This window comes from Triticum aestivum, chromosome 5D, assembly GCF_018294505.1.
Source record: "Triticum aestivum cultivar Chinese Spring chromosome 5D, IWGSC CS RefSeq v2.1, whole genome shotgun sequence".
NCBI lineage: Eukaryota > Viridiplantae > Streptophyta > Magnoliopsida > Poales > Poaceae > Triticum > Triticum aestivum.
Window position 1 is genome coordinate 29,251,915 of NC_057808.1, and position 13,976 is coordinate 29,265,890.

General features: G+C 43.8%; 2 protein-coding genes across 2 annotated transcripts; both read left to right on the forward strand.

Annotated features, from left to right (window-relative positions):
• Positions 1-3,739: 3,739 nt before the first annotated feature.
• Positions 3,740-6,585, forward strand: LOC123119220 (plant cysteine oxidase 2). Its single transcript, XM_044538934.1, has 5 exons — positions 3,740-4,318; positions 4,720-4,847; positions 4,940-5,108; positions 5,224-5,427; positions 6,131-6,585. The coding sequence occupies exons 1-5, from the start codon at positions 4,063-4,065 to the stop codon at positions 6,259-6,261; spliced, it is 888 nt and encodes a 295-aa protein (XP_044394869.1). The 5' UTR covers positions 3,740-4,062; the 3' UTR covers positions 6,262-6,585.
• Positions 6,586-11,283: 4,698 nt separating this feature from the next.
• On the forward strand, positions 11,284-13,173 carry LOC123120169 (plant cysteine oxidase 3). The gene is made up of 3 exons (XM_044540169.1): positions 11,284-11,487; positions 12,539-12,719; positions 12,846-13,173. Exons 1-3 carry the CDS (start codon positions 11,284-11,286, stop codon positions 13,097-13,099), a joined length of 639 nt encoding a protein of 212 aa, XP_044396104.1. The 3' UTR covers positions 13,100-13,173.
• Positions 13,174-13,976: the final 803 nt, after the last annotated feature.

A 13,976-nucleotide genomic window follows, 5' to 3' on the forward strand; every position in this document is an offset into this window, starting at 1 on the left:
CTAGTTAATTCTCCAGTTATACCGATAAAAAAGCAAAAAAATAAACACATTTAGAAGGTCTAATTATCCAACTAGAAAAGGAGATTATCATGTATTGTTGTACATTAGCACTACCGTATCCTATGAGTCGTATGTGGATTCAAATTGAATTTTGTTCGAATGTCGAAAATTCCTCACCATATTCTACACCACTGGAGTTGAAGGTTTTGATAAACAAAAGTATCCTAATCACTTCATATAATATGCAGACGACGCGGCGGTCTTCATGGCAACCATCAAGCGCGATATTGACCACCTCTCCAACATCCTTCGCATTTTTGGCGATGTCACCAGTCTAGCCACCAACTTTCACAAGAGCTCGGTCGTCCCGATTCGTTGTGGACACATCAACCTGCCGGACATCCTTCCGAATCTCCCAGCGGCACGCGGATCCTTCCCCATGAAATACTTAGGCCTTCCGCTCTCTGTGTGGCGGCTTAGGAAGGTGGACTTTCAGTTCCTGGAGGATAAGGCTGCGACAAAGTTGGTCCCTTGGGACGGGCAAAACATCACTTCTATGGGACGCACCGCCTTGGTCAAGTCGGTGCTTGCCTCCCAAGCCATCTTCTTCATCACTTCGCTCGTCGTCCCTCCAAGCACCCTCAAAAATATCAACAAGCTTGAGCAAGCGTTCCTTTGGGAAGGAATGGACAAGACCACCGGAGCCAAATGCAAGGTTAATTGGGACACCATTTGCCGCCCAATCGCCAATGGGGGTCTTGGAGTGCTAAACACAGAGAAATTTGCTAGGGCGCTTAGGCTTCGTTGGATTTGGTTTGAGTGAAAGGAGCCAACTAAGATGTGGGATGGCATGGGCAACCCATGCAATGATGCAGACTACAACTTCTTCTATGCCTCCTCAACTATTATTGTGGGAAATGGCGCGCGCACCCCCTTTTGGGACTCTCCATGGGTGCACAACCGCAAACCCATGGACATGGCCCCTCTCATCTACGCGGCGTCCACAAGGAAGAATTGGAAGGTGCGAGAAGCGCTCAAGGATGGTGCTTGGGTTAAAAAGATCAAGATGACGCCTAGTTTCTCTATAGAGCATTTCAGGCAATTTCTCGAGCTTTGGGCCATCATCCGGGATTTTCACCTACAGGAGGATATTGATGATGACATTGTTTGGAAGCATTCTGCTAGTGGCCTCTACACGACGGAGTCCGCCTACAAACCGCAATTTCTTGGACTCATTCGCTCTCCCTTGAAGCATGCAGTGTGGAAAATCTGGGCTCCACCCAAGGTCAAGTTTTTTGCTTGGCTGGCCATCCAAAATAGAGTCTAGACTGCGGATAGATTGGCCAAGCGTGGTTGGCCTAACTGTGGCTCATGCCCCTTATGCACGTGTGAGGATGAATCGGTTGACCATCTCTTCTTCAAATGCCGGTTCAACATTCGCCTATGGGGCTTGATCAAGGCGTGGCTGCAACTCATCCACGTTGACACCTCCACTTGGCCCCTGAGGCATTCCACCTTAGATTGGTGGCTTGGGTTGACCGATGCTTCCGTCCCCAACCGGAAGGCCATGGCCTCGCTCACCATGCTCACCACATGGACGATCTGGAACGAGCGAAACGCCCGCGTGTTCCGCAACATGGCCGCCCCGCCTAAGGTTCTTCTCGACAACATCAAAAGGGAGGCATGGTCTTGGGTCGCCGCCGGAGCTAAGAAACTAGGGTCCATCATGCCGGGAGAGTGATTCTTCCCTGTATTGTTAAGGGGTGTTTGTAACACAGACTTTTTTCTCTCTTAATTAATATACGTGGCAAATCTTTTGCCCGTTTTAAAAAAACAAAGGTCGCTTTGAGCTATGGACTCGCAAAATATCAAAATATCTTGTTTATTTGGGATTTTTTTGCTTTTCATGTAAAACACACACCCCAAAAGCTCAAACAAAAGGGGCCAACATAATCTACCATTTCATAAACCACACAAATCCAACTCAAAATAGTAATAATAAATAAACTATGTGAATCAAGTAGGGGCTTGACACTGGCGGCTAGTGGATCGGAGAGCATCTCTCGCCGCCAACTACATCAACGACATGAAGTGTGAGGGGGGGGACGACTAGTTTGGAGCGGGGACAAACGATGGCAAGGTAGGTTGCACCTACGTCGACATGGAAACTCTAGGTCATCGATCTCGTTCGGGGCGAGAGAGAGAGAGAGAGAGAGAGAGAGAGAGAGAGAGAGAGAGAGAGAGAGAAATAGGTACACCTACGATGTAGAAAAAGTTCTAAAACTGGCATTACATATGCAGGTTTGTTTTTCATAAACTTGATCACAGTTCACACACACTTAATTTTGAAATGGGGAAATAACTATGCGTGAAAACGGAGCGGATTTGGTCCAATAGTGCTCAAACGACATTCTATATTTTATACCTTTTCAGACGTGGATGTATGACGGATAACAGACAAACACATATTCAGTGTCAGATTTGGGTAACCATTAATACTCGCACGCATGAAGCACACATAAAAACATTAGAAAGGTAGTAAAACAATCTAAATAAACCACTAGCAAGCCTATGTCCCATCTCATAGGTGAAGATGGCATGCACATAATTGCTAGTTAATGTTTACAGTTATATACCAATAAATCATATAACCATATTTTACAAGATCAGTTTATCCAGCTAAAAAATGATTATCTCATATTAGCAATATCATATCCTAACAATCGGATTCCGAATTGAAGTCGGATTCAGAACTAGATTATACTTGAACGTCAAAAAACTTTAATTGTACTCTGCCCCACTGGATTCGGAAATGGTTTTGGTCAAAAATATCAAAAATGCTATTGAGCTGACGTTCCATAGGAGTGGTTTTCTAGAGAACATTCTCCTGTGCGTCCGATTCCCGTGTGTGAATCTTAAAGCGACACACGTGCTAATCACTGTTCGGTCCCATGCACCCCACTGAGCGGACGACTGAGCATATGACACTACGTGTTCGCTCCCCGTGTCAACTGAGGCAATGACGTGCACCTGTCTTAGCGCCCACCACCCTCTTTAAAATCACACTCGAATGACAAATTATGTATTTAGAGCATGGCAATTTCTAACAGTTTTAGCATAACAATCCCCATCTGCCCACTCCCTCCGTTCACGAATAACAGATGTTTTGTGCTCCCTCCGTTTCTATATATAAGGCCATTTAGAAATTTCTCCTGCAAAAGGAATCTCTCAAATTTTTTTTATCTAAAAGGGCTTATATTTAGGAATGAAGGGAGTATGTTTTAATATAAACTATATACAGACTAAAACAAATGAACAAATACATTAAAACATGTCTACATTTGGTTTGATTTGATTTAGAAATAGGTGACGGCGGGGGTAGCATTTTCCCGTCGGTTGGAGGCGTGGACTCGCGGGCGGCAGCTCGAAATATCTGGCTTGTTCCGTTTGGGAAAGGCCTCAAGAAAAGGGGCCTACGTAATCTACCGTCTGCTAGATTAAGCGAATCCAGCGGAGAGGCTCGCTCGACAGCGGCGGCCAGCAGATCCGCGTCGGACAGTGAGAGAGAGAGCGAGAGCGAGAGCGTCTCCCCCGCACCGCACGTGAGCAGCCACAGTTTTCCGAGGGGCGACAAACCGTGGACACCGGTGCAGCAGCCGGTTTTGCTTTCCGCTTCCCCGAAATGGCGGGCGCCACGCCACACCCACACCGTGATCTCTATCCAGTTGCTGCTTTCTTTCTCCAGACTACAAGAAAAGAAGCAGCTCGGTGCCGAGGGCGACCACCGAAAGCGGCCCCATCGGACGGATCGAACCCACCGCCCCGGTTTCGTTCCTCCTCGCCCGTCCCGTCCCGTCGTGTCGCCTCCACCGTCAACCCACCGTCGAGCGGCACCTGGTTTTGCTCCCTCCGCCCTCGCTGACCTCCCGCATATATCCCCGCCTCTCCTGTTGCCTCTTCGTCCCCACCAGTTTGCTTGATTCATCCCTCCCTCCCTCCCTCTGCTACGATCCACCGCGTTTCTTTGCGTCTTCTGTAATCTTTTTGGAGTTGCCTACTGCCATGGGAGCGGGGATGGTGGAGCTCGGGCCCGGGATGGTGGAGGTGGGCGCGGCGGAGGCCGCGCAGACCGTGCCGCCGGCCAAGAGGAGGCGGGTGCTGGCCCTCAAGACCGCGGCGGCGGCGGCAGGAAGGAGGCCGCGGCGCGAGAGGAGGCCGTCCGCCATCCAGCGCCTCTTCCAGGCCTGCCGCGCCGTCTTCCGGGGCCCCGGCACCGTGCCCGCGCCCGCCGAGGTCGCCCTGCTCCGCGCCATGCTCGGTACGCCAACCAACCAAACCACCCCTCCTCTCAAACCTACTTAGCTACTAGTAGTACATGCACAATCACCCAATCAGGACCTTGAAAATTAATTTGGTGCATGCAGTGACCCGTTAAAAGTTCAAGTCTTGCTTTTTTGCATCCAAATTAGTTCTACATGTCTTGGATACCATATAACTAAGTTCAGAATTTGCTGAGTTTTTACTTGATAATTAGTGTCTACCATTGTGCTCTGCGTACTGAAGATGTTTAATTTTTGTTTTTTCTACAAAAAAATATGTTAAATTTGAGCATGCAAATGGAGACATAGTTGAAATGAAGTGGATTCGGAAATGGGAATGTCGTGTACTGCTTGAATTTTACCACAACTGAATATTGAATGCTGGCGGTGATATTTGCAGACAGAATGAGACCAGAGGACGTCGGCCTAAGCTCAGACATGCCCTTCTTCAGGAATAGAGATGCGCCGGCAACCGAAGGGACCCCGGCCATCACACACACCACCATATACAAATCTGAGAAATTTTCCGTAAGTGCAGCGTAAAAAACAGCGTGTTGATCGTATATATACCCAAGGGAATTACTAGTTGCTGACATTTCCTCCTTTTTGTTGCTTGGCAGATGGTTCTCTTCTTCTTGCCGACGAATGCGGTCATCCCTCTGCACAACCACCCCGGTATGACGGTGTTCAACAAGCTACTCATCGGATCGATGCACGCAAAGTCATATGACTGGGCTGATCCTGATGATCCGCCTAATGAGAGTGACGCTTCGTCAGCTGACGGTCAATGTGAGCTTCCCATACATTTCTACTACAATTGTCACCAGATCCCCTGCTTCTGCTCCCCAGTATATATGCCTGGCGACGCAAATGTGCTATAACGTTTAGACTTCCTTGCTTGCAGTGAGGCTGGCACAACTAGTCGTGGACGATGTTTTCACGGCGCCGTGCGACACGTCGGTCTTGTTCCCGACGGCGGGAGGCAACATGCACCGGTTCAGGGCCGTCGCGCCATCTGCGTTCCTTGACATCCTCGGCCCCCCTTACTCCATCGAAGAAGACCGAGACTGCACGTACTATACAGACATTCCTTACTCCGAGCATCACAGTAAGTTGCCAATTCTGATCTCAAAAATCTAATCTAGATACATTATGGAGATGGACTTGGTACTAGTTCTGAATTTCGACGGTGCGTGTAGCTTGCAACTGTAAACCAGCACAGAAAATGCTTGAGCTCATATCCTCTGCTATTTGGGGGTTTGGTCTGAGTGATCACAGTAAATACTTTATGCATCCTTTTTACCGACAGCATGCGAAAGAATTAACTAAGAATGGTTAGGCATCAATAGCAAGTTGCAACATAGATATATATATATGTTGCATCATCAAAACAGTAGTTTGCCTTGTAAGCAGCCCACTGAATGGAGAAAGTGGTCTTTTAGTTAAGTAACAACCTGGAGCTTTCAGGTAGCTTTGTTTATCATACACTCCTTAATTAATAGTGCAAGCAAGCACACGGTTTTGCGCCCCCCGTACGTGGGTTTGAGAAGCGCGGGATGTCGAAAGTCGAAACCACTTGTGCATAAAACCATGTTCTAAAGGGCACTAGGCAAGAGGCATCCACATTTTATAACAGTACTAAAGTAATGTAGCTTCACCCCAAAGATATTTAGGCTCCATTGGGTCTTGAACATTGGTCGGTAATCACGTGATCGTCGATGCTTCTGCTAACTAAATTTAATTACAGCTAGCTCATTGGACGCTTCTATAATCTGAAGGTTAACTAAATTTGCCTCCTCTTCTGCTGACAGTGACCAGCAATGAGCTCATCGGCAACGAGCAAGAAGGCCGGCGTCTCGCGTGGCTGAAAGAGGTCGAGATGCCGAGGGATCTGAAGATGTGCAGCGTCCGGTACGGCGGTCCACCGATCTCCGGCAGATGATCGACCCCCCGGCCGGCGCGGGTCCTTTGATCCTTTCCTTCCAGCCCTTTGCGACCGATGATGAGCTGTCAAGTGTCAACCCAACTCAGACCAGATGGTGTCAGAATCGTTGTTCACCTTGTGAATACAGCAGCAAGCTAGTTAGTTGAGCCATAAGAATAGGTCTCAGTTTGTGCATGATGTCTCAATCAGTTATGGCAGTCTACCATGTAAGAATGCTTGCTTGCTTGCTTTTGCAGCAGCTGTGTACGTGGACCTTGTCCAGGAGATCCCTTTGTTGATCTTTTTTCAATACATAGATCATCCATAGATTTCACTTGCTTAGCATCTGCATTCCCCACTTTTCTTCGTTTGAAATGTTTCATGCTCTGCCCAATTATTTATCAGGTTTGAGATTCTTAAATTTGTCCCCATGTCTCTCGTACTAATTTGTCATTCCTTCTTTTTCAGTTTCTTTTAGATATTAATAATATCATTCTTAGAATTTCCATACTGTATTTTCTGTTTCGAATTTTAAAATTTAACAATATGATTATTAAAGTTTTAGTCGCCATTTCTTTTGTCAAATTTGAGATTCTTAAATTCCTATTTCCCCATATGTGGCTAAACCAAGTAGTACAGTATTAGTTTTCCTAATAATATCACTTACAATTTCCCTATGCTTCCATTTTTCTAAATTGTACTACTTTGCCATTCTTTAAAAAAATAGTTTTTCTAATAATATCATTTACAATTTCCCTATTTTCTTGCTTTTTTTTAAAAAATTGTACTACTTTGCCATTCTTTTTTAAAAAATAGTTTTTCTAATAATATCACTTACAATTTCCCTATTTTCTTGCGTTCGTTTTTTTAAATTAAAATTATATGCTTCTTTAAATTTAGTCGTCAAAATTCCAACTTCCCCATATATCTTGGAATATTTTTTATTCAGATTTTATATTTATATAATATGATCATAAGTTTTTAATATTCGCCTATGTTTTTCTTTTTTTTTCTTTGGGGGGGGGGGGGTTGATTTTCTCTATTCTTTTCTGACGTGTGATCATATCATTCGTGTATGTGGCTAAAACAACCCTTTTTGTATGCGCCATCATGTAAACAAAACCAAAACGATCTTATATATATATATATATATATATATATATATATATATATATATATATATATATATATATATATTTTAACATCAGTACAAACACAAGCGTTCATATACACGTGCATACACTTACCCCTATGAACGTGCACACACACCCTATCCCTATGAGCATCTTCGAAAGACTGAGCAGGCATATCATCTTAAGATCTACGAAGTCACCGTAGGCGCCTCGTCGTCGACGGGAACGTTTCCTCCCACTAAATGCGCATCGCTGGAAATCCTGAAATAAACCCAGAAATAAATGCGAGCATCAGGATTTGAACCCTGGTGAACTGGGATACCACAGTCCCTCTAACCAACCACAGATTGATTCGCAATCTTATATGTGTATATTCGAACATACTCCCTCCGTTCAGTATTGCATCAATTTTTATAAAAGTCATGTATGTTTGACCAAGATTATAGAATAAAATATTAACATCGTAATATAAAATAAATAATGAATAAAAATATATTTTATGAATTTACATCATTTGATCCGTCATAACATGTATTTTATTAATTAAAAAACTTGGTCAGTTTAAGTTTGAGTTAAAGGAAAACGTGGTCAGTTTGAGTTTGACTTAAAGAAAAACTTATACACCTTTCTATTTTTGATGGCGTATAGGTTTTTTTAGAGAAAGATGCGCATAGATTAAGCCAAAGGGCTACGAGTCTCCCTACCCTTTTTTCTTGAGGGGATACTCAAGGAGTTAATATATTTTTCCCTTTGGAAACTAACAAGACAATGCAGCCCAAATTCAAGTGGGCTGAATCTCGCGTACATTTCAAAGCTATGGGCCATAATCAATTCGCCTACATGAAGAAGACAACGGAAGCCAAGACTAAAAGTTCCCTAAAATTGGCATGCCGTAGGAAAAACTACTCGAGGTGATGCTAAAACGGTAACAAACGGTGACTTCATAAATTTGAAGATGATATGCCGGCTCAGTCTTTCTGAGGTGCTCATAGGCGTAGGGTGTGCGTGTGTGCGTTCATAGGGGTGAGTGTATGCGCGTGTATATGAGCGCTTGCGTCTGTACTGTGTTAAAAAAATACATCAAGATATTATTTTATATATTTATTTATTTTCTAGGAATAAGAGATATTCAGCTGAGAATCATGTGGGTTACCAAGCTGATATTATTTTTGTCTCTAGGGAGTATATGTTCCTGCGCACCACAAATGTATTTAGCCAAGGTAAAAAGAAATCGGGAAAAAGATGTGTTCATATTTATGAGTCTATTAAGAGCTTACTTGATTGCTGAATTTATTATGCATATGATAGACATCCAAGCAGGTGGTACCTCAGAAGGACACCTTTCGATATTTAGGGTCAATGTTGCAGAAGGATGGATGTATTGATGAAGATATGAATCATCGCATCAAAGCCAGATGGATGAAGTGGCGCCAAACTTTTAGCATTCTATGTGACAAGAGAGTGCCACAAAAACTAAAAGGCAAGTTCTACAGAATGTCGGTTCAACCCGCAATGTTGTATGGCGCCAAGTGTTGGCCGACTAAAAGATGACATGTTCAACACTTAGGTGCGGTGGAGATGCGCATGTTGAGGTGGATGTGTGGCCACACGAGGAAGTATCGAGTCCGGAATGATGATATACGACATAGAGTTGGGGTATACCAATTGAAGAGAAGCTTGTCCAATATCGTCTGAGATGGTTTAGGCATATTCAGCGCAAGCCTCCAGAAGCTCCAGTGCACAGCGGACAGCTAAAGCGTGCGGGTAATATCGAGAGAGGTCGGGGTAGACCGAATTTGGCATGGGACGAGTCCGTAAAGAGAGATCTAAAGGACTGGAGTATCACCAAAGAACTAGCTATAAACATGGGTACGTGGAAGCTTGCTATCCATGTGTCAGAACCATGAGTTGGTCACGAGATCTTATTGGTTTCACCTCTAGCCTATCCCAATTTGTTGGGGACTAAAGGCTTCATTTTGTTGTTGAGATCGCAAACCCAATATTGTTCCATCCACTATAAGAAAAGGCACAAACTTATGAGAGTGGCAATAGAATGGACGAGCTCACCTGCTCCTGCTAGGTGGACCAATGGAACAATCATGCATGGGCACATGTATAAAGTGCGGGCGTAGAAATCAGGGAGGGATACCAGCAGCAAACAGTAGCATACCGAGACAATGCCGTTTAATATGTAAGACGGTAGAACATGCATACGTTTCGTAGTACAACATGCTATTTATTGTGAAAATTGAGTGGCATCTCATATTCGCTGTGCACAGTGGCGGAGCCAGGTCCTAGGCAGCCCGGGCGCTGCCTGAGGCGTGAGATGCATTTCCTTTGGGTACTGTAGCGGTAATGTAGTGCTACGGTGCCCCAAAGGCTGCCTGAGAAGCTACTCTTTTCTACTGTTGATACTGGTTGTGCATGTTTCTAGACAGTGGCGAAGCTTGATGAAGATTCTTGAGGGTACTAATCAGAGTTATGGGGACGAAGAAAATAAGTTATGCACGAACTCTAAAAAATAATTGTTATTCAGACCTAATAATTCCGAGTAGTTTTCCTACAGTGGTTGGGGGGGGGGGGGGGCATGGCCCCCTTTGGCTCCATGAAGCTCCGCCATTATTTCTAAAGATTGCAGTACTTTTTAGGTGCAACCAAATTAGGTTTAACGGCTTTTCAGACAAATCGGTTTGCATGATGTTCCCGTCTACATGTGGACCATGACAACACTCATTAAATGTTAACAATTCTTCGACTGTTTGGGTAGCTCAGAAGCTTGACTTGCTTGTATCTCGCAGAGGGCGGTGCTGCCTCATGCAAGAAAAACAATGGTAATCGTGTTTTAAATTTTGAAAAAGTTAGTGCAAATAAAGAACTGTTCATGAATTTCCCAAAAATGTTCATAGTTTAATAAAAATGTTTGTGAATCGGAAAAAATGTTCATGAATTCAAACAAGTTCATGTATTTGAAGAAATTGATCACACATTTGAAAATTGTTCGCAGATTCAAAAAATATTTGTGAATTCAGAATATGTTTGAGGTGAATTCAAACAATGTTCGTGATTTAAAAAATGTCCACGAATACGAAATCTGTTCACGGTAAATTCAAGAAATGTCCGTGAATTCAAAATATGCTGAAATATTGTAGGAAAATGTTTAAGTATTAAAAAAAAGTTTGTGAATTTGAGTATAGTTCATGAATTCAGAAATGTTTAAGTGTTCAGAAATTCAAGAAAATTTTCATATATTCAAAAAAATTGTTCACATATTCAAACATTGTTCACAGATTCAAAAATATATGCGAATCCGCAATATGTTCGCATTGAATTCAAATAATTTCCGCGAATATGAAATAAGCTTGTGGCGATTCAAAAACTGTTCATGAATTCAAAATATGTTCAAGTATCCTAGAAAAATGTTCATGTATTCAAAAAAATGTTCCCAAATTCGAATATTGTTCATGCATTCAAAAATGTTTGAGAATTGGAAATATGTTCGCAGAAATTTTTGAAAAACATTCACAAATTCGATAATTGTTCACAGTGAATTCAAAAATGTTCACGGCGGATTCAAAAAGTCCTCGCAAATTCAAAAAATGTTCACATATTCAAACAAGTTTTGCAAAATAAAAAATGTGAACATCTTCAAGAAATGTTCGCGGATTGAAGAAAATGTTCACGACTACAGAAAATGCTCACCAATTCAAAATATGTTGGGAGCAAATTTAAAAAAGTTTGCGAATGCAAAATATGTTCACGCATTCAAGAAAGTTGTTCACATATCCAAAAATAGAGTTTCGTGAATTGTAATATTATTCACCAATTCAAAAAAGTTCGCGAACGAAAAATATGTTCAACCATTCGAGAAAAATACTCAGGTATTGCTTGAACATATTGCAGTGGCAGCATGCTCACGTCATCCGAGAAGACGGAGCTGCTTCGCATGCTTGAACATATTTGCATGGTATTGCAAAGGCAGTATGCTCACGGCATGTTCAAGCATTTGAGAAAAATGCTCACGTACTTGCAAAGGCAGCATGCGCTTGAACTGGGCCGTGGGCACAAGACGGAGCTGGCCGACTGTGCCAGCATCACGCAAAACGGAGGTGTGGTAACAGAAGTCCAAACGGGAAGCGGGTCGAGCTATGGAGCTACTGTCCAAGAGATCAAGATGACAGCTACTTTTTTTTATTTTTGTAATATAGTTCATGAGTTTAGGAGCTCCAATGTGGATGCTCACAATCTAGCGAGGCCATGCTCTTGATTCACCGACTAATTTAATTTCATGAACATGACGTGAGCATACTGCCTTGAGCAATACTTATCACCGACTAATTTAATTTCAATGGCAACAAATGTACTATTGCTGCTCTTGATTCACCGACTAATTTAATTTCAATGGCAACAAATGTTATCCATTTCAATAACAACAGTCGTATCCATTTCACTAACCAAAATATCAGCGTCAGTAACACAACAATACCGATATCATTTATCAAAACCATATCAATTCATATGTGAAACTGGATATGCTATTTTGTTATTTTTATTTCACTTTGAATGCATATGAAATTATCGTTTCACTTATTTCAAGGAAAATTAAGTGAATCCAAATTTTTCAAAATTTATTTTTATTATTTAAATTGATTGGGGCATCAAAATTTAAACATGTTTAGAACATATCCAATACCGACTTTTTTTTCTTCTAAAGATCATGCCGCTAGATTTTGAGATTGACGAAGTTGAAGTCGCCACAGACGCCTTCGTAGTCGACGAGAATGTTCCCTCTCACTAAAAGCACATCGCCCGAAGGTCTGAAATAAATGCAGAAAAATGGAAGCACCAATGTCAATTCTCGGACTTGAACTCTGATGGGCAGTGGATACCAGTATCTTTACAACCATCCAACCACAGGTTGATTCGCTATAGGTGGGTTGTTAGATATACAACTGATGTGGACCTTCAGCTGCACGATTCATGGTACCGCCTACCGCGTGGTGGATGTTTGACCGTTACGTAGCAGTACCGTCATAGGGAGGGGACACCGGAATCCTCCATGCTACTCCTAGTTTGGTCCCGACGCAGGTGGTTTCCTTCTGCACCAATCCGTCCGAAACAGCGTCCACCGAAAGGCGTTGAACCGTCCCTGGATTCCCTCGCAGGCAGCTGGCGGTCTCTCTCGCGCCGTGGATCCATCGTCGTCCAGCCCATGGTTTTGCTCCTTCCCCACCTGCACAGTCGCATGCATAAATATCCTCGCCGCGCTCACCCTTGCTTCCCCCACCACCACCACCTTTCCCTCATCTCTTTCTTGCTTCCTACCTTCCGAGGCGTGCGCTGCAGGTGATACCCACCGATGGGCGCGAGCAGTTCTACCTAGTACAATTTCCCTGCTAATTTGCCAGTATCCAATAGCATGCATATATAGCAAATGCGCTATAACGTTGGGGCTTGATGAATTGCTTGCAGTGAGATTCGCGGAGCTGGTTGTGGACGATGTTTTCACGGCGCCGTGCAACACGTCGGTCCTCTACCCGACGGCAGGAGGCAACATGCACCGTTTCACAGCCATCGCGCCGTGCGCCATCCTTGACATCCTTGGTCCCCCTTACTCCATCGAAGAGGACCGAGATTGCACCTACTACACGGATGTTCCCTACTCCTCCCAGCATCCTAGAAAGTTGAAAGTTGTTGCCAATCTTGATCTTAGAAGTCTAAGCTAGATAATCTACTAGTTCTGAATTTACAATGCAACTGTTAACGGTCACTGGAAATGCATGAGCTCACATTCTCGCTTCTTTTGGGGCCTGATTTGAGCGATGATAGTACATGCTTGACGTGTCCTTTTTTTCCGACATAGATACTATGTTTTGCACCATCAAAAACAGTAGTTTGCCTCGTGAGCAGCCCACTGAATGGAGAGAGAGGTCTGTTAGTTAAGTAACAACCTGCAGCCTGAAGGTATCTTTGTTTATGGTACACACTCCATTTGCATCCTATGCACATGATTAATTCTCTTAATTAATAGGGTTAGCACACGGTTTTAAGCCCCCGCGGGTTTTAGAAGCGCAGAATGTCGAAACCACTTGTACATAAACCATGTTCTGAATGACATTAGCCGTCCATGCATGTTGTGGAACAGTATTAGAGTAATGTTGCTAGCTTCACCCCCAAAGAAATTTAGGGCTCCTTCAAGGCCTGAACATTGGTCTGTAATCATCGTGATGACCGATGATGCTTCTGCTAATTTAATATGTTTACAGCTAGCTCGTCACACTGGTGTAACCCAAGGCTAACTGATTTGTCTCCTCTTCTACTGACAGTGACCTGCAATGAACAAGAAGGGCGATGCCTCGCGTGGCTGAAAGAGGTCGAGATGCCGAGGGATCTGAAGATGCGCACCGTCCAATAGGGCTGGACACGAGCCGAGCCGAGCTGAGTTCGGTCCGAGCCCGAGCAGCTCGTTTTGCCTCTGGAGGCTGGGTGCGTGGGCGTACGGGCGCATCAGGCGAGGCTGGAGCTTGACAGCGTTGAGGGGAGCACGACGGAGACGTGCCGACGTGGCGAGGTCGGGCGTCTGGTGCGTCGAACGCAGGTGGC